Raw genomic sequence first — 21226 nt, forward strand, 5'->3', positions numbered from 1 at the left:
AGCCAGTACACAGATTAAATGAAAGGCTGGAGAGAGGCCAGGAGTTTTACAATCATAGAAAATTCAGACACATAAGAAGCAGCAATAGGAATGGTGGAAAATAACCCTCAGCAACAGGACAGACTTGAAGCCAGTAGGGAGGGTTTGAGTTCACCTCGAAGGGAAATGTGGTAGGAAAGTTGCTAGCCTAGAGATTGCCTGGAGGAATAATGGTGACCCAACTGTGACTATGTATTGGGCCAAGTCAGTACGGCTCCATGGCTCTCATAGGTGATGGTGATACTCTACAGCCCGAAGGCAAGGATGCAGAAAGTGAATGATGCATGAGGCACAGCAAAAGGGAGGCTGACGGGAACCTGTGGGTATCACAGTGATATCAGGGTTCTCAAATGGCAACATAAACATATTATATTGCCTCCAGCCACCATTTATCCCTGCCCAGCCCTGGAGTCCTAGTCTTGATAGATGAAGGCTTAGGGATTATCACTGTTATGTTGGAAGTGAGGGAGAGACAACCTAGGATATCAATAAAAAAGAGCTTCACTGAATGGCTGACTGGAGTCTGGCCAGAGCAGAGAACATAGTAGAAAAGGCTAATGATTTAGATGATCTGAATTCTAGAAACCAAGAAGGTTTGAGGTGTGGCCATGTTGGTGTGTATAAATGATGCAACAGAGATAGAATTCTAGAAAGCTTAATATTCTTTCAGTAACTACTCAGTCTTTTGCTTACTAAAAAGAATGAGGACAGAAGATTTAAGACTTGAGTCTTGTTCTTTGTTTAGTCCTTCACATATTAAAACTCCATAAGTAAGCACAACTAGGTTCTACCCTGGCTGTTCTCCCTGCAATTACAAAACTTAAAAGGCAGCCCCATATGAAGAAGCAGATGGAAATTAAAATAGCTGAATGTAGAATTTGGACTGGATGAGACAACTTTATTATCTATAGACCTGGAATAAAATGGCAGGGTAGAAATAGTCTTAGAACTCAAAATAGACGACCATGGGATCTTGAAACATGGGTTTCGTCAAGCATGAACTCGACCTCATTGCTCCACTAACATTATGTTTTTGTGTTAACATTTAACTCTATCATTAAGGAAATGTTCCCATGTAATTTATGGGATGCCTTGCAGGTAAAGGGTGATCATTGCACATGAAAAGATGACTGTACATAAAACAAGTTTTAATAACGGGCTTACTTTAGAGCTCCCAATGTCTATGTCCTTGGGAAAGACACAGAGGACTCTCACCATGATAACATGAATTTGGACCTTATATTTAATAAATATGAGTCTATGAAAGTCGAATAAAGTTATGCCCTACATAGGCATATATTCTCTTGGAAGTTAGTACAAAAGTTCCACACATTTATAGATTCTTGTGCCTATTATTTGAATGGAATGGAAAACATTATTCACAGTGCCTTAACAAAAGTGCATTTTAGTTAAACTACTTTCAAGTTTAGTGGTATAAATCAAAACCTCTAGGTACTAGATATACAGAGATACAGATAAAAGTATATGAAGATTTGTAACCACCCCTACCCATACGGTCATGTCATTCTACACCTCTTCAGCACCTAGAGTTCAGGGAGTACTTTCACTGAAAAGGTTTTGAAACTAAACTGAAACTGAAATCACAGCCCACAGAAAGAATCCATAAAATTAAAAAATGATAAATTGGATTTCATCAAAATAAATTTTTGCTCTACAATGAAAAACAAGGAACAGACTGGGAGAAAACATACACAAATCATATATTTGCTATAAGACTTGGATACAGAATATCTAAACTATCAAAACTCCATAATAAGGGGGAAAATGACCCAATGAAAAATGGACCAAAGATTAGAAGAGACACACCAGAGAAAACATAAATTTGGCAAATAAGTACATGAATCAATGCTCAACATTATTAATTATTAGTAAAATGCAAGTTAAAGCCATGATGAGATACTTCTACACACATATTACAGTAGCTAAAATTTTAAAATATCAGTAATACCAAGTGCCAAAAAGGATACTGAGTACCTGCTGGTACACATACACTGCTGATGGGAATATAAAATTGTCAGCCACTCTGAAAAATGGTTTGGCAGTTTCTTTTTTGTTTTTAATTGAAGTATAGTTGATTTACAATGTTGTGCTAATTTCTGCTGTACAGCAAAGAGACTCAGTTATACATATATATATTTACATTCTTTTTTTATATTCTTTTCCATTACAGTTTATCTCAGGGTATTGAATATAGTTTCCTGCACTATACAGTAGGACCTTGTTGTTTATCCATCCTATATATAACAGTTTGCATCTACTAATCCCAAACTCCCAATCCATCCCTCCCTGTCATCCCCCCACCCCCCCATGCCCCCCATCCCCCAGCAGCCACAAGTCTGTTCTCTATATCTGTGAGTATGTTTCTGTTTCATCGATAGTTTCATTTGTGTCATATTTTAGGTTACACATATAAGTGATATAAACTATTTGTCTTGCTCTGTCTGATTTACTTCACTTAGCATCATAATGTCTAGGTCCACCCATGTTGCTGCAAATGGCATGATTTCATTCTTTTTTATGGCTGAGTAATATTCCATTGTATATGTGTACCACACCTTCTTTATGCATTCATCTGTCGATGGACATTTAGGTTGCTTCCACGTTTTGGCTATTGTGAATAGTGCTACTATGAACATTGGGGTGTATGTATCTTTTTGAATTATATTTTCCTTCAGATATACGTTCAGGAGTGGGATTGCTGTATCATATGGTAACTCTATTTTTAGTTTATTGAGGAACCTCCATGCTGTTCTTCATTGTGGCAGCACCAACTTACATTCCCACCAACAGTATAGGAGGGTTCCCTTTTCTCCATACTCACTCCAGTATTTGTTTGGCAGTTTCTTATAAACTCACCATATGAACCATTCCAGGGATATTTATCCCAGGGAACTGAAAACTCATTGGTTCAGTCACTATAGGAATCAGTATGGAATTTCCTCAAAAAATTAAGAGTAGAACCACCCTACAATCTAGCAATCCCACTGCTGGCTATGTATCCAAAGAAAATGAAAACAAGTTACCAAAGAGACATACACACTCTCATTTTATTGCAGCATTATTCACAAGAGCCAAGACATGGAAACAACGTAAGTGTTCGTCCACACCATGTAACAGTACTCAGAGATGAAAAGGAATAAACAACACATGCAACAGCTTGCATGAATGTCAAAGACATTATGCAGAATGATACCAGTCTTGAAAAGTTACTTACTGTATGATTCTATTTATTTGATGCTTTGAAAAATATAAAACTGTTAGGGATGAAGAACTGATCAATGGTTGCTAGGATTAAGGGTGAGGGAGGGTGTGACAACAAAGATTTAGCACGAGGGAGTTGTGAGAAGCGGTAGAATTACTCTAGGTCCTGATCATGACGTCAATTATAGAAATTTATACCTGTTAATATCCATAGAACTGTACACCAAAGGAAAAAATACTCAATCTATGGTATGATAGTTTTAAAAAGAAAATATGACCTTAGAAATACGACATATGGGACACCCTGGTGGCACAGTCGTTAAGAATCTGCTGTCAATGCAGGGGGCATGGGTTCAGTCCCTAGTGTGGGAAGATCCCACCTGGTGCAGAGCAACTAAGCCCGTGCACCACAGCTACTGAGCCTGTGTGCCACAACTACTGAAGCCTGTGCTCCGCAACAAGAGAAGCCACTGCAATGAGAAGCCCGAGCACCACAACAAAGAGTAGCCCCTGCTCGCCAACAACTAGAGAAAGCTGGTGCGCAGCAACAAAGACCCAACACAGCCAATAAATAAATTTATATAAAAAATGGTACAGGGAAAACTAAATACTTTCAATGTAAAAAAAAAGAAATATGACATATTAGAAACATGTCCTTTAGAGGAAATCAACTGTATTTAATGGGAAAGCCAAGCAAATCACTTTTTGTTTGACCTAGAACAGCTTTTTGTTCTGTGCTGTGCTGCAAAAATATTTCATTCTGTGCCAAAAGGAAAGCAGAATTAAGATGTCAAAATTTAGGAAAGCTCATATCTCACTATGAGCTCTGTCATAAATGATAGATTTCTCTTATATATTTTCCTGCCTTTCAGTGTATAAATAGATATGGGGCTCTTGTCAAATTGTTTCCTACAGAGCCTCTCTTTCCCCATCTGAAATAGAACCCCCCGCCCAGATTTCCATCAATGGATGTCAAGTTTTGCAAAATATGTCTAAGTCATAGTGGGTAGTCACAAAACAAGGCGGGCGTGGGAGATAGTTCCTCATGTGCCCTTTCTGTTAATCATTCCAGATAGAAGTGAACTTCACCTCTTTTTTTTTTCTTTCTTCTTTCACACATACTCTAAAAATTCAATACAACTTCCCTTGATTTGGTGTAGCCGTCTAAAATGTGCTGTCTCCACGTGGTTGCTGTATACCACGAGCTTGAAAGAGCAGCTGACAATTTTTCTTAACCTAAACCACATCGTGAAGCTTTGTTTCTTCCACAGCTTCAACTAAGGGAGTGACAGTAGGGATGGGACATTTACGGGACACCTAAAGAGGGGTCCTACACGGAGCTTGGTGACCTATTCAATGCAGAGGGGAGGGAGGTTAGGGAGGTGTAAGGGAGACAGAATCAGATGAGTCTGAGGTTGCTTTTTTCTGTGTGAGTGGCCAGCAATGCTGTTACCTGGATTAGGTTAAACAGGGGGGAAAAAAATAGGCAGAGAATTATAAAAGATTTGAGAGGAAAGATACATATCTATATTTTACTAGCTTATTTGTTTTCAAAAGTTTGCACAGCTGCTTTATCTCCAAACATTGTGCTTGTTAAAGGATCTCAAGTTTGTTCAGAGACAATGTGGTTTTCAATACAAAAGGAATGAATCCTTGGGGCAGTAGATTTGAAGTGAGCAAGGAGACCTGACATTTAACAGAGAAAACCAAGTTGGAGTTGAAGTCATGGAAAATTAAGAGTGAAAAGTTCTTCTGTTGGTCCCTGAAATACAGTAGGACAGAGAACCTTAGAACCTGTACTTGGATTTCCTATGGTAGGGAAGCTTTTTTTTTTAATTTATTGAAGCATAGTTGATTTACAATGTTGTGTTAGTTTTGGGTGTACAGCAAAGTGATTCAGTTATACATACATATTTTTTTAAGATTCCTTTCTCTTATAGGTTATTACAAAATATTAAGTAGAGTCCCCTGTGCTATACAGTAGGTCCTTGTTGGTTATCTGTTTTCTATATGGTAGTGCGTATCTGTTAATCCCAGTAGGAAAGCTTTTAAAGAAGGAAGTCACATCTCCTCATATATGGTGAATTTGGTGAAGTTGGTCGTCCCAGTGGCAAACTTCCAGGAAGCCAGACCCTTCCTGCTCAAATGATGTGGTTTCCTAAGGGGCATAAAAATAGTCCTCTCCCCATGAAAAGAATTAAGAATAGAAGCCAAGGACCCTCCCACACATCAGAGTGCGGCTGTCAATGTGGCCAACAGAAGTAGAACATGAGCAAAAGCGATTCTGGGAGACTGTAGGGCAAGGTAGCTGCAGAAGCAGCGGAGTGGGGACAGCACAGGAGATGCTGTCAGGCAGAGGGCGGAACCGGTGCAAGAAGAGCAGCCGGTGGTCAAGAAGTGGAGGAGAGGAAAGCCAGAGCAGGGGAGGGAGTCCAGGAGGATGTGCAGAGAGGGTAGCAGAGTTATGCTAGACACACAATCAGAGCAAACTGGGTGACCCTAAAGACTGCCTATACATTTCCCCAAAAAGGTAGAAAGGTGAACGAAAATAAATGCATAACAAAACCAGACTGAAGTGTCTGTCTTCACACATGGATGAACTTGTGAACAGACCACCACACGCGCGGGTGCAAAGGGCCCAGCAACTCCTGAGGGGGAGCCAGGACTCCCTCTGCCTGGCCACAGGGGAAAAATTCAACTTATAGAAGGTAATCATAGGTCCTGGGCATAACTTGCTACCTTTTAGAGTTAAATTTCACAAGCTGATGAAAAGAATTCATACTGTATGTATTCCTGAAATATGAAATATAGTCTACACCAGCAGGTTTTAGTTTGGGCAACATTATGGTCACAAAGGCTGTTGCCTGATCTTCCAGGAGTTAAAAAAACCTAACAGCAGATATTTATAATCTGCCATGATCTTTCTTACAAGCCCAGAAGGGAATACCAATTATTAAATATAGTGAACAATTTAACGTTATTGGTATTCTTCAGACAATTAAATGACCTCTCGTCCCTAAAGTAAACTATCTGATAATCTGAACTTAATTTTTCTTGTCTTTTTAAAAATGTATTTCATTAAAGTATAGTTGGTTTACAATGTTGTGTTAACTACTACTTACAGCACAGTGATTTAGTTATACATATACATATTCTTTTCCATTATGGTTTATCCAGATTTTGGATATAGTTCCCTGTGCTATACAGTAGGACCTTGTTGTGTATCCCTTCTATATATAATAGTTTGCACCTGCTAACCCCAAACGCCCAATCCATCCCTCCCCCACCCTTCCTCCCCCTTGGCAACCACAAGTCTGCTCTCTATGTCTGTGAGTCTGCTTTTGTTTCATAGATAAGTTAATCTGGGTAATCATAGATTCCACATATAAGTGATATCATGTGGTATTTGTCTTTCTCTGTCTGGCTTACTTCACTTAGTATAATCATCTCTAGGTCCATCTATGTTGCTGCAATTGGCAATGTTTCATTCTTTTTATGTCTGAGTAATATTCTATTGTATATATGTACCACATCTTCTTTATCCATTCCTCTGTCGATGGGCATTTAGGTTGCTTCATGTCTTGGCTATTGTAAACAGTGCTACTATGAACATTGGGGTGCACATGTCTGTTTGAATTATAGCTTCCTCTGGATATATGCCCAGGAGTGGGATTGCTGGATCATAGGGCAACTCTTTCAATTTTTTAAGGAATCTCCATACTGTTCTCCATAGTGGCTGCGCCAATTTACATTCCCACCAACAGTGTAGGAGGGTTCCCTTTCTTCCACACCCTCTTCAACATTTTATTTGTAGACTTTTTAATAATAGACATTCTGACCAGCATGAGATGGTATCTCATTGTAGTTTTGATTTGCATTTCTCTAATAATTAACGATGGATGTGAACTTTATTAATTCATTTTCCAAATTCCCTAAACTTCAAATAAGGATGTTATTGTATTTATTTAGTCATGATAACCACTCATTGCTGACAGCTATACTCAAAATTCAAAAACCTAAGTGCTAGTGTCTTCCTTTATCAGAGGCAATGTGATGAACCAGATAAGAGACCAGAGCTGGCACACATGTGGAGCCACACTGTTTGCCAGCTGTGCGTCCTTGGGCAAATTACTTACCCTCTCCATGACTTGATTTCCTCATCTGTAAGATGGGGATGATGATAATAGTGCCTATGTCATAGGGCTGTTGTGAGGGTTAAACAAGCCTAGACTAGGACCTCTGTGAGTACGTGTTAATGAACACCTAGGCACCTAGAGCAATGAACGGTAAAATAGCACCATATGTATTAACCGTATTTCTATTATTTTCTGATGTGCCTCATGGTAATTTTCAGTAGTTATATTAGGAGTGTGTGAAGTTTAAAAATATGCCCCAACCAGCTCCATGATTCCCAAAAGCCTGCAAAATTATACAACAGTAATATTACATTTTTGGTTTTAATCTTTAGTTCATCTCAGTATAATCAACCTATCCCTTTGTAACCATCAGAGTTGAAAATATGTCCATGAGGTTGGAAGAAATCAACGAAAGAGAAAACTTTATGAAAACTTCCCTACAGACGGTAGACCTTCGCCTTTCCCAACTGGAAGAACTATCTAGCAGAATGGTGAATGCGCTGGAAAACCTCGCGGGAATCGACAGGACCGACCTGATACAGACCCGGTCCCGGGCTTCTTCTGAATGTGACACAACGTTCCTTCTAAGGCAAAGTAGCATCAACAGCGCCGATGGCTACAGCATGTACAGGTATCATTTCAACGGGGAGGAGTTGTTGTATGAGGACACTTCCCTCTGCATGCCACCGGGGACGGGGTTCAGGAAAAAAGCCGGTTCCTTCCGTGTGAAGGAAGAGAAGGACCAAAGAATGCACCTGATCCCAGAGCGTCAGGGCAGCCTTCGCCTTCCAGCCAGCACGAGCACGCCAGCATCCCCAGACCGCGGTCAGCTTGCATTAGACAACGTGAAGAGCACCTCAGAGCCGAAATTAGGTCCAGATATTGGGATTTCAGCTGAAGATGATGAAAGGCAGGCAGACTCTAAAAAAGAAGAAACAATTTCCCCAAGTTTCAGTCAAACAGATGTTATGCATAGACAGAACAAGTCGGACTTTCAAGGCACTCAGCTAACAGTGGAAACGACCAAGATAGAAGGTACCGTTTCTTACCCCTTGGAAGAAACAAAAGTGACCCGCTATTACCCTGATGAGACGTTCAGTGCTCGTAAAACGATGAAGTCCAGAAGCTTTGTATATTCCCGGGGTAGAAAGCTGGTCCGTGGGGCGAGCAACTGGAGTATAGTGGGGGACCAAACGCGCCCCTCGACAGTTCAGCAATGGACCACAGAATGGAAGTATCAAGTTCAGAAGATTACGCGTTCTCGGAGCACGGATATTCCTTCCTTTGGGTCTGAAGCTGCAGTGCAGGCCGAGCACCAAGGGCATTTCACAGACACTGAAGATGAAAACTGTGTTTCTAAAAGGGTCCCTCAGATCTCTCGTTTGCCACTAGCGGTTACCGACAGAACTGACAAGGAAAACTTACTGTCTGTGAAAACACACCAAACTCTGGGATTCCCATCTTTAAGGTCAAAAAGTTTACATGGCCATCCTAGGAATGCAAAAGCCATTCAGGGCACCTTAGACAGATCTGGACATGCCAGCAGTGTAAGTAACTTAGTAGTTGTGTCTGGAATTACAACGGAAGACCCGAAGGTTAAGCAAGAGAAAACGTCCTCAGAAACTGAGTGCTAACATGTTTTGTTTCTTTGATTTTTAAATCAGAACTACTGATGAGTCCCATCTTGGTCATCTAAACATTATCAATTTCTGAAAACATTTTCATTACAAATGTTTGACAATTTGGACTTACTAATTTAAAATGGAATGCACTAAAGTAATGTTTTGTTAGCATATGTTAGTAAGCTTAGTTTTTTTTTAGTTGGAGTAGGATCAATGAAAGTGATAATACTCCAATCATGATAAATTGCTTAAACAATATACAGGATCCTACGATCTTTTTATTTCTGGGAGCAACCAAATTGCCGAAGAAATGCCTTTGGGTGCCACCAATAGGTTACTTAAAGGAGTAAGAAATTATGTGAGAAAGGGAAATGAAAGAGAAAGCAAACATGAAAAAAAAGGAGGGGTGGGAGAGAAGAACAATAAAATTATGAGCTGCAAGAAGTGAGACTTGGAAAGGGGACATAAACATCATACGTTCTTTATGGGGTTTTGTTTATTTTATGTTTTAATGTTTTATGTTTTTTTTTTTTTTTTATATTTTTATTTTATTTTGGCACACGGGCTTAGTTGCTCCGTGGCATGTGGGATCTTCCTGGAGCTGGGATCGAACCCGTGACCTCTGCATTGTTAGGCGGATTCTAAACCACTGCGCCACCTAGGAAGCCCATGTTTTATGTTTTTAAATTACATGATGAAAAAAAAAGGCCACGATTATATCAAAGGTCACACTGTAGTAGGGTAGGGTGACCAAGAGTTTTGTTAATGTGTAAAAATAAAGTACCCCACATGAATTTTCCTGTTGTCATCTAGTCCTTGATGGCAAACACAAATTTAATTGTACTTCTGTCTACGTGATGGTTTGTGACAGCTGTGGCTAAAACCTAAAGGATACATGTTAAGGTGGGAATTCTCAAGAACTACAAAGATGATTCATGGCTGAAAACACAAGGTGTGCTTCAGCTTGTAAGTTCAAAGACAAGGATCGCCATAAACTGGCAAGGCGTGGGGGGAGAGAGAGAGTGAGAGAGAGAGGGATTCACTGCAGTTGTGCCAAAGGTACTGATCAGAGACCTCAGGAGACTTGAGAGTTTAATAGATTAGAATCCCTGAACTGGGCTGGTATCAGAAAGCACTGGTATACCATTGTATGGATGATGGGGCTTTGAAATTTAACAAATGATAACATTTATTTAATAAAGAACATGATTGCTTATTTGTCTATTGCTGCATCGAGACTATTTAGTCAATCCTGCTACCTGTTATTTGCTCCAAGGAAAAATCCATTCCATTTGACCTCATTCCTAAATCTCTGCTTTGGGTACTAAGGAAACTTTCAGCCCTTTGCCACAACCTAAAAAAAAAAAAGGAGGGGGTGTTTCTTAGAATAAGCTGGAGAACCTCTGACAGCACAAGAGAGCAACTCTGAAGAAGGCAAAGCTTCTCTTGGAAATTCTCCACCTGTCCGTTCATTACAAAGCCCCCTTTTCGAGGTCGCTCCCACCTTGCCTCAGGTGTGGGGCCTGAGTCTATTTCCCGAAGTCTCACTGAGTCTCCTAAGTGTTGGCTGAAAGGGATGTGATTTTTTTCTTAATATATTTGTCTTACAGACCCAGATATGTACATTCTAATGGTGGAATTTCGGAGCCTATGGCAGGAACCTTTCTTGCACACCTTGAATCATACGATATAGGTATTTATGTGCTCTACCAACTCCATTCAACTAAAATATTAGCGGCCTATGATGCAGGGCACTAAGCCAGACTGCTTGTTATTATATTGCTATTATTTCAATGTCATTCCAATTTTGCTAAATATGGGAAACTAAATATTAAGAAATAATATCCAATCTGATCAAATCTAGCAGTATCTAATACATTAAAATAGAAACATTGCATATGTGCAAAGCATTTAGCGTAGACTGCTGATGGGAATGTAAATTGGTGCAGCCACTATGGAGAACAATATGGAGGTTCCTTAAAAAAAAAACTAAAAATGGAGTTATCATATGATCCAACAATCCCACTCCTGGGCATATATCCAGAGAAAAGCATAATTTGAAAAGATACATGCACCCAATGTTCATAGCAGCACTATTTACAAAAGCCAAGACATGGAAGCAACCTAAATGTCCATCAACAGATGAATGGATAAAGAAGATGTGGAATATTTATACAATGGAATATTACTCAGCCATAAAAAAGAATGAAATGATGCCATTTTTAGCAACATAGATAGACCTAGAGATTATCATACTAACTGAAGTAAGTCAGACAGAGAAATATCATATGATATCACTTATATGTGGAATCTAAAAAAATGATACAAATGAACTTATTTACAAAACAGAAATAGACTCATGGACATAGAAAACAAACTTATGGTTCCCAAAGGGGAAAGGGGCTAGAGGGATAAATTTGGAATTTGGGATTAAGATGTACACACTGCTATATATAAAATAGATAAACAACAAGGACTTACTGTACAGCACAGGGAACTCTACTTAATATCTTATAATAACCTATAAAAGAATCTGAAAAAAAAGATGTATATAAATACATATAACTGAATCATTTTGCTGTTCACCTAAAACATTATAAACTAACTATACTTCAATGAAAAAATAAAAATTATTAAAAAAGTCATTTAGTATAGAACTTAGTAAATTAGAATTATATTTCTGTTCTATATAAAACCTAATAAGAAACATAATAAGTGGGATTTTATTCTTATAACCCATAAACTCTGGCACACTCATAAATGAGCTGTAATGTGATAGTGGATATACACTTAAAAAGTTTTTTTAAATTTTGATCAAGGGGAATTAAGAATTGAACTATCAAAAGACCTCATTATAAGTGACTCTCTCCTTTGAGATTGTATGATTGCCTACTTTCTGTACATATATTGCATCACCATGAGATGTCTATAGATTTCCATAATTTAGTTTTCAAAATTTAAAAATTAAACTGTTAATGTCAAAATATAGTTATTCCATACCAAAAATGCATTTTACTGGAAATAAATTGGAAATAAAGAGAAATGAAATTGTCTATTTCCATTGAAAAAGCAGACAGTTTTAAAGAAATTTTTTATTATAAAATAAAAGATACAGAAAATCACACAAAACAAATGTGTCTTAATTATTGCAAGACTGGACATCCTTATAACCACTACCCATTTATAGAGAATTTGCCAGCCACCCCAGACGTTCCAAAAGTTCCTGTCTCAACCACCTTCCTCCACACAAAAGGAACTGCTATCCTTTCATAGTAACCACTTCCTTGCTGTAAAACAATGACCCCTCAACACTTATTTTATCATGCTCATGGATCCTGCAGGTCAGGATTCAGGTAAGGCATAGCAGGAATGCCCCCAATTTGTAGTGTTTGCTGATTTCCATGGTGTGACTATTCCTACCCTGGCCAACCTCAAGCTACTTGTATGACGTCACTGAATGTGGAGTTGGTGAAAGATGCTAACAGTTGGCTGCTGTGAGCCAGTACACACTGGCTACAGCACATCGGTGTCTGGTCCGTGATGTCTGAGCTTGGGAAGACTCAGTGTCTGGAGGCTGGAACCATCCAGAAGCACCTTCCCTCGCATATCTGGGAGCTGATCCTGGTTGTCATCGGGGATCTGAATCTCAGCTAGAGCCCCTCCACCAGAGCACCTGTGTGTCACCTCACCTTTTCCCCAGGGCTTCCTCACAGTATGGCAGCCTCATAGGAATCAGTTTGGGGGTTCCAAAAGTGAGTGTCCCAGTGAGCAAGAAGGAGATGTCGTTGTCTTATGACTTCACTTCCACTGCATTCTCTTGGTCATGGGTGAGTCAGTTAGGCTAGCCCAGACTCGAAGAAAGGGGTCATATTTTGGACATATGTTTAAAATTTTGCAGACATGCTTTAAAATCTGCAGCTTGCATTTCATTATAGCTTTATCACCTGAATGTTCCTTAGCACTATAGTTTAGCATCCCCCCCCCTTTTTTTTTTAATTTGCTGATTCTCCCTCTATTCCTTTCTCTTTCTTACAGGCTTTTATCATCCTCCAAAGGTGACTGATAGATTTTTAAAATACATACCCACACACACCATTATAGTTTCAGGATCTCATGAATTGAAACATATGTGATACATGAAACATGTGTTTCAATCCACTGCAATTATTATCCTTTTACATTTTCTTTCCTTGAGTACCTTAAATATGTTACTCCATATATACATATATATATATATATATTTTTTTTTTTTTTTTTTCTTTGCCATGGTGCGGTTTGCAGGATCTTAGTTCCCTGACCAGGGATCAAACCTGGGCCCCTGGCAGTGAGAGCACCAAGTCCTAGCCACTGGGCTGCCAGGGAATTTCTGTTATTCCATTTTCTTCTGGCATAAAGCATTGTTTCCAAAAGGTCTGATGATAATCTAATTTTTTTCACCCGAAAGTCATTTGTTCTGTCTAGACACCCAAAAAAACTTTCATTATTTTCCTTTAAACCCCAATAGTTTTACAAGAATATGTCTTAGTGCTGGTAATTTTGGATCAGTGATCTTAAGTCCAATGTGTTTTCTCAATGCATAGTTTCGAATCTTTTTTTTTTTTCAATTTCAGGGGAGTTCTCTTCAATATAGTTTGCAGTATCTGTTCTATCTCCTTATCCCCTGCCCTGCTTTTTCCACAAAGGCTCTTATTATTTCTTCGAGGGCTGGATCGCCTTTGTCTATCCTCAATATTTGCCACTTTCCCACTAATATTTTTTAATCTCTCTTCAGTGATTTTTAAAAATTTTTCTCCTTTTTATCTTCTGCTCTTAAGGCATAACCAATTGTGTTTATTCTCCCTTGGGTTTCTTTTGGTTTAGTCTTCATTTCTGAAATAATTATTTATCTTATTTTTAATTCTCTTCTGAATTTGTTCGTTTTATTCCGAGTATTCCTAATTCCAATTTACATAATTCATTCATATCTCCCATCACTTTCTTGTGACTTTTAGCTCTTTGAAATACTGGGTGTTGGTTTTGATCTGCATTGAGGCATATCTTTCTGATGTGCTTTTACTGTCTACAGGAGTGCTATTCTGTTCTCTTTTTCATTACAATAGTTTTCTATGGAATTTGGCTTCCCATACTTTCCCTGGATTATTTTTACATGAAAATATTATTATTATTATTGTGGCTGCATGGGACCTTCGTTGCTGCACACAGGCTTTCTCTAGCTGCGGCAAGCAGGGGCTACCCTTCGTTGCGGTGCACAGACTTCTCCATATGGTGGCTTCCCTTTTAGGAGAGCATGGGCTTTAGACGTGTGGGCTTCAGTAGTTGTGGCAGGCAGGCTCAGTAGTTGTGGTGCATGGGCTTAGTTGCTCCATGACATGTGGGATCTTCCCCGACCAGGGATTGGACCCATGTCCCCTGCATTGGCAGGCAGATTCTTTTTTTTTTTTTTTTTTTTTTCATGTGCCTATTGGCCATTTGTATGTCTTCTTTTTTTTTATTTTATTTTATTTTATTTTTTTGGGGGTACACCAGGTTCAATCAACCATTTCTACACACATATCCCCATATTCCCCCCCTTCCCTGACGCCCCCACCCTCCCTGCCCCAGTCCTCCAAGGCATCCTCCATCCTCGAGTTGGACTCCCCCCGCTATACAACAACTTCCCACTATTTTACAGTTGGTAGTATATATATGTCTGTGCTACTCTCTCGCTTCTTCTCAGTTTCCCCTTCACCCCCCGCCCCCTCCCATACCTCGAGTTCTCCAGTCCATTCTCGGCAGGCAGATTCTTAATCACTGCACAACCAGGGAAGTCTCTTCTCAAACTTTTTGAAGGAGGCAGTTGTCAGGATAGCTTTTCGCAGAGAACCTTGGTTTTTTTTTCTTTTTGGCTGCACCATGTGACATGCAGGATCTTAGTTTCCCAACTAGGGATTGAACCCATGCCCCCTGCATTGGGAGTGCAGAGTCTTAACCACTGGACCGCCAGGGAAGTCCCAAGAGAACCTTTTTTATTTTTACAGTCTAGCATTAAAATTTTGTAAAGTCAGCTTACTTCCAGAGATTTCCTGGTCCTCCATCTTTACCTGGACCCTCTTTTTCCTTTGTCTCTCCTTGGCTCAATGTTGTTCCTAGGCCCAGCAGTTCGTCCTCAGTGTGGGTCCCTCTCCTTGAAGGAAGCCATGGAAAGTCAGTTCAAGAGTTCCTACAGCAATACTGTCACCCCTCAGACCTCGCCAGGAGCCCTTGAGCTCTCAAACACCACTTTCTACTTCACCTGCCCTTCTCAACTTGACTGGCTGGGCCAGTAAATACCTTCTGGCTATTTGGGGATTCTCCAGATGTCTCATTGATTCCCTTTGCTCATACCACAAAGGTCTTGTGAGTGCTACGGTTTGCTCCTATTTGCCTGTATTTTGGAAATCTTGGGGATACTAGTTCACTTAGATTTGTGGTCGATGTTGTCCATGAGTCTTTCGTTTTACTTTATAGTTCCTTTGTCTGTTTTCATGGGGAGACAGAACAATTATCCTGCTGTTGTCAGCCTCCCAGAATTCTCCCTCAAGAAAAAGATTTTTTAAATGACTTAATAGTCATCTTCAAGGACCACATACTCAGGCAACGGCATGGTTTTGTAGACATGATACATAACCACTCTACACTACCTCTTCCATTGCTACCACAATCACCTTCTCTTATCTGGACTCTTCTAATAGCCCCCAGATATTCTCGTTACCGCAAGTGGGGTCTGGCTCTCAGCGCTCTAAAGCCAAAAAAGGGGCAGGGTTGGTGGAAAGTTTGCTTTACTTCAGAGGCCAGTAACCAGGGGGTGGGGAGAGGGCAGACTCCTCTTCAAAGGCCAACCCTCCCGCTGACAATCAGTGGGTGAGAGCCATAAAAGCGGAAGGAGGGGGCTACACGCAGAAACAGCACCAGCAGCTCTGACAGTCATCTTGAAATTGGTCCTGCGGTGGTCTGATCAGTGTCATCTTGATGGTTTTCAGTACAGTTAACCTTCAGTTCCAGGGTCAGTTTGTTCCCATTTCTTTGAGGGCAGTTCTCAGAATTGTGGCAGCTTATGTCATGGCTACAGTCTGGTCATCATATTGTTAACTTCTTCCACCTGGTGGAGGTTTCAGTACCTATAAGACAGCTCACAGGACATGGCTCAGAATTGATGCATAGTCCTTGAGGAGGAACTAAAGGTCCTCGACTTTGCTTAATGACTAATTATTATTATTTTCTCCTGTTTGTTTTCCTTTGCTTCTCTGCATTTTCTCACTTCTCTGACCACATTTATTCTTTGACTTAAGTTTTTCTATAGACAAAAGGCAGGCTGAGGGCATGGGAGGGTTAGGACCATAGGGTCCTGCTCTGTTTCAGTCTCATAGCTTCCAGCATGCTCTACAGAGGAGGGCGGTATTTTTAAATGCCAGATCACCTCATTCTCAGCTCAGAACGTTGCAAAAGTGTCTCAATCTTCAGGCCCTATGTGATCTGGCTTGTTCTTTTTCTCTGACCTCTTCTCCCACTGGATTAGGCTGCTTTTAACACACCAGGCAGGCTCTCGCCTCAGGGCATTTATACCTAACCCCTCTTCCTCCTGATCTCCACCTGGCTTGCTCCCTCACTCCCTTCAGTTTCTATTCAAATGTCATCTTATTAGAAAGGCCTTCCCTGGGGCTTCCCTTGTGGTCCAGTGGTAAAGAATCTGTCCTGCAATGCAGGGGACTCGGGTTCAATCTGGTGCGCCTCAACTAGAGAGCTCACGTGCCACAAACTACAGAGCCCATGCACCCTGGAGCCCACGCCTATAATTAAAGAGAAGCCCACATGCCTCAACTAAGATCTGACACAGCCAAAGATTTAAAATTAAATAAATAAACAAAAATAATGAATAAATAAAATAAAATAAAAAGTTTAAAAAAAAAGAAAAAAGAAAGGCCTTCCCTGACCACATCCCATCTCCCATAGAAAAACAAAACCCTCATCCTGCTCCCATTTTTTTGTCCTCATGGCACTTGTTAAATATTAATTTTTCATATCTTTCCACCCATAATGAAAGTGCCAGGAAAGTAGAAAATTTGTCTTCTTAGTGACCCAACTAGTTTTTAGCACAGAGTTGGCAATCAACACAAATTTGGTAACTGAGTGAATGAATATATAAATTACCCAGCACCTAATACGTATTCAAGAAATGTTAGCTCTTTTTTCCTCTTCACAGGAAAAAGGAAATGATCTGTACAGAATGCCACTCTCCCTTATAATAGAAGAACCAATACCAGAAACAGAAAAATAGGACAAAATAGTGACATTAGAGCCAAAGGAGACAGTCAGCTCTTCCATACATACAGAATATCAAGGACAGGACTAGTGCTAGGAACTGCATTTATTCTCCCCAAATTCACACGTTGAAGCCCTGACCCCCATTGTGACTGTATTTGGAGCCAGGGCTTTTAGGAGGTAATTAATGTTAAATGAGGTCATAAAGGCTGGGGTCCTAATCCAACAGGATTAATGCCCCTAGAAAAAGAGACACCAGAGTGAGTTCTAACACCCTGCACCCAGCCACAACCAACCCCCCACCCCTCAGCTCTCTCCACTGTCTGCAAGCCAGGCAGAGAGCTCTCACCAGAATTTCATCTTGCCTATACCTTGATCTTGGACGTCCCAGCCTCCAGAACTGTGAGAAATAAATTTTCATTGTTTAAGCCATCCAGTTTGTGATATTTTCTTATGTCAACCCAACCAGATTAATACAATTAGATATCTGAAAAGGTCCTAAAATTTAGGGTAAGTCAGGACAAATCTGGAAATCAGATTTCCATTTACTAGTAAATGGTCATTTACTAGAGTTGTAGATCCTAAGAAAACCTGTATAGCAAAAGCCAAATCATAGTAAATCATTTCAGTATAAAGACCCACATATTTCTTGAAGGGTATTTTTGGGAAAAAAATCCATTTTGTCCAGTTTTATTGAGGTATAATAGACAAACATCACTGTATAAGCTTAAGGTAGGTATAGTCTAATGGTTTGATTTGCATATATTGTGGGATAATTACCACAATAAACTTAGTTGGCATGCATCATCTCATGCAAACACAATAAAAAGAGAAAGAAAAAAATCTTTTTCCTTGTGATGAGAACTCAAGATTTACTCTTAACAATTTTTGAGTTAATTAAATTTAATCAAATTTATCATGTTGTACATTGCAATGTTACTCAAATTTATCATGTTGTATATTACATCCCTAGTACTTACTTATCTTGTAACTGGAAGTTTGTGCCTTTTGACTACCTTTCTCCAATTCCCCCTCCTCCCACCCCCTGCCTCTGGTAACCACAAACCTGATCTCTTTTTCTATAAGTTCTGTTTTTTAAAAAAACCCATTTAACATAGACAAATCACAGAGTATTCATAAAAAGGTGTTAATTGTATGTGCACAACGCTGTCTTTAATACCTATACTCAATGTACTTAAAGCACAATTGTGGTTCTGGAGCAAAATGGAATCACATGTCACTCAAGTTAACCAGAAAGATGAGTGGGGTTCTGGATCCAGAATAAAGTATTTTCAAAAAAAAAAAGTAACTTTTGAATCCTTGTTTAAATTTTTTAGTGTTTCCATTAGGAACACTTGTCAGTATGACTGTGATTCTTATGGTCACATTGGAGCTCCCCTGTGACATTAATTATAAAATGTTGGATTAGGGGTTTATTCTTCAAAGCATAAGAAATCTAGTCTCAACTAATAGATTTACCAATATGAAACATCACTAGCCCCCTTACCAAAGGCTGCTCCAGTTCGGAAACACGCTAAGGAGTTCAGAAATGCCCTATGCTTGATATGCTGAAATTCGCCGGTTCTTTGCAATTAACGAGCAAATTATTCACTCCATAGCCTATTCGGTCCACACCGCTAAGCCCTGACTCTTGCTGGGCTTTTTGATCATCTATCTGCTCAGTGGTATTTTTACACGTGAGGATAGGCACGAAAAGGGAAGGTAACTTGCTTAATATCTTTATCTGCATAGACGTTTAATAAAGAGAGCAGAAGTTAAAGTAAATGGAGGAGTCCGGATTGCCTGGCAACGTCTTCTGTCAATGGCCTCAGCACCCCACGGAATTCAGCAGCAGGACACCCCAGTCTCACAGCTTCACTCACAGACCAACAGACCGTGTGATGGAAGAACATCTCCCCCAGTGTGGATCTTGAAGGCACCGCGCTGACCGCCTGATCCCGGTCGCTGCCGGCCTTCCCGGAGCCCGTCCCTCACACGCTGGCCGCAAAGCGTGACCGGCTGAGCCCGGGCCTCCAGGGTCCCCTCCCCCCCTCCCCGGGCTCCTCTCGACGACGGAAAACAAAACCGGTCGCACGAGCTGGAGGACTAGGTAGCAGCGTCAAGGGAGCTGTCCTGGGGAGAGGGTGGCCGCGGGGCCGTCGGCAGTGACCCCCGTGGGCCGCCGTGGCCCCGGTGCGCCTCCCTCTACCGCCCCCGTGACCCCCGTGACCCCCGCGAGCCGCCTCGCACAGCCCCCGTGACCCCCGCCGGCCGCCGTAGGTTCCTGCACTGTGACTCCCCCCCCCCCACCCTCGGTGCGCCTCCCGCCACCCCCGTGACCCCCGCGGGCCATCGTGGACCTTGCCGGCCGCCGTAGGAGAGCCCCCAGCCCCGCCCGGGCCGGGGCTGTCAAGATGGCTCCCGGGCCTCTCTACCCACTGCACCGTCGCTGAGGGCCGGGCAGCGGCGCACAACGCCAGCTTCGCGTTCCGGCGCCCGCGCGGCCTAGAGGCCGGGAGCGGCCGGCCGCCGGCCCTGCGCGCGCCGTCTCTCGGGGCGGGGCGGGGCGGGGCGCCGGGCCCCTTCCGGGGATGGGCCCGAGCTCCTCCCCGCTCGGGCGGGCGCTCCACCGTGTCCCCGCCCGTCAGCCAGCCCGGCCCGGCTGGCCGCACTCCGAGCCCGGGCGGCAGCACGGGGAGCTCTCAGCCTGCAGGAGTCAGGAGGCGGGTCCCGGGCCGCGACCGGACCGGGCCGGGCCGAGCCGGCGGCGGCACCATGTTCTCGCTCAAGCCGCCCAGACCCACCTTCAGGTCCTACCTCCTGCCGCCGCCCCAGGTAAACAGCCGTCTCCCCGCGGCGCCCTCTCCTTGCGCTTCCGGGGAGCCTCGCGCGGGCCGGCCCGGGAGGCTGCGTCCTCCGGACCCTGGACCCCGGCGCGGGGAAACCGCCTTCCCGGGAGTCCCGCCGCCTCGGTGGAAGCTTGCAAAATTCCGTCGCAGCCGTTCTTGATTCCGAGACGGGACTCCAGGGAGCGATCGGAGTTGGGATTTATTTAGCTCTTCTCCTGGCGATGGTCCCCGTCTTGACCGCCGGCAGGATCGCATCGCCTGTGGGCACCTAGTGGAAGGGGTCACCTACCTCTCGTAAATATAACACCTGGAAGCCGCACAGGTGGTTGTAGTATTTTTATGGCCAGACTCCCAATTCTATCACGAGCAGATCTTTACACGAGAGCTCGGTAAAAATGTGAAAGAATTTAAGTGGGGGGATACGCGTCTGCGAGAGTGTCATCACTTAGAAAATAAAATTTGCTTTCATCTCTCACGCGGGAAAAAAGTTTTGATTTTGATTTGTTTTGCTAATGTATTTCAGACTGACGATAAGATTAATTCAGAACCGAAGATTAAAAAACTGGAGCCCGTTCTTTTGCCAGGTAAACATGAGAGTTCTAACAGATACTTTAGTAATGTGTTTTGGTCTAAGATTATTCTGCCAGCTAGTACCATGTGGTTAATTTTCCTCATTTACTTTAAAGTTTAGTTAGTTAAAAATCTAACCACTGAGGATGGAAAAAAAAAATTGGTTAGAACTAAATGACAACATCAAAAAGTAATGATTAATTAGTGTTTGTCCTTGGAAATAGAAGCATCATAGAAAACTGTCAAGAATACCACTGCATTATTTCCTTTTTGTCTCCTGAAATGTTCTTTTTTAAAGCGATCAGGAATTGCTTAGGTAGCGAAAGGACTCTGCCCTTCATGTCTGTCTGCAGCTTCATGCATTCATGGTTAATAGTCAAATCATCATTTCAGTAGTGTAAAAAGCAACTTTTATTATGTCTGGGTCTCTATACCAATAACAAAGCTTAGTGAACTTTGAATTACTTACTTAGCAATTGTTTTTTGAAGGTGTCAGCTGTGTTTGCAAATC

The 21226-nt window shown here is 41.6% G+C and overlaps 2 protein-coding genes across 4 annotated transcripts in view; both read left to right on the forward strand.

The window, feature by feature from the left end:
• Window positions 1-9031, forward strand: part of TRPM1 (transient receptor potential cation channel subfamily M member 1) — a 65522-nt gene extending 56491 nt beyond the window's left edge. The window contains exon 25 of the mRNA XM_057721487.1: window positions 7771-9031. Coding sequence (XP_057577470.1) covers window positions 7771-9031 — 1261 coding nt within the window. The remainder of the gene's footprint in view (window positions 1-7770) is intronic.
• Window positions 9032-19757: 10726 nt separating this feature from the next.
• The window catches only part of MTMR10 (myotubularin related protein 10), a 42404-nt gene continuing 40935 nt past the window's right edge, over window positions 19758-21226 (forward strand). Inside the window, exons 1-2 of one of the 3 annotated variants that reach the window (XM_057720336.1) lie at window positions 19758-20131; window positions 20669-20729. In XM_057720336.1, coding sequence (XP_057576319.1) covers window positions 20072-20131; window positions 20669-20729 — 121 coding nt within the window. In that variant the 5' untranslated portion in view covers window positions 19758-20071. Of the gene's footprint in view, window positions 20132-20389; window positions 20468-20668; window positions 20730-21226 lie in introns of those variants that run through there. The other 2 variants (XM_057720337.1, XM_057720339.1) reach the window with 2 other exon arrangements.

The sequence above is a fragment of the Hippopotamus amphibius genome, chromosome 2 (genome assembly GCF_030028045.1).
Source record: "Hippopotamus amphibius kiboko isolate mHipAmp2 chromosome 2, mHipAmp2.hap2, whole genome shotgun sequence".
NCBI classification, from domain to species: Eukaryota; Metazoa; Chordata; class Mammalia; order Artiodactyla; family Hippopotamidae; genus Hippopotamus; species Hippopotamus amphibius.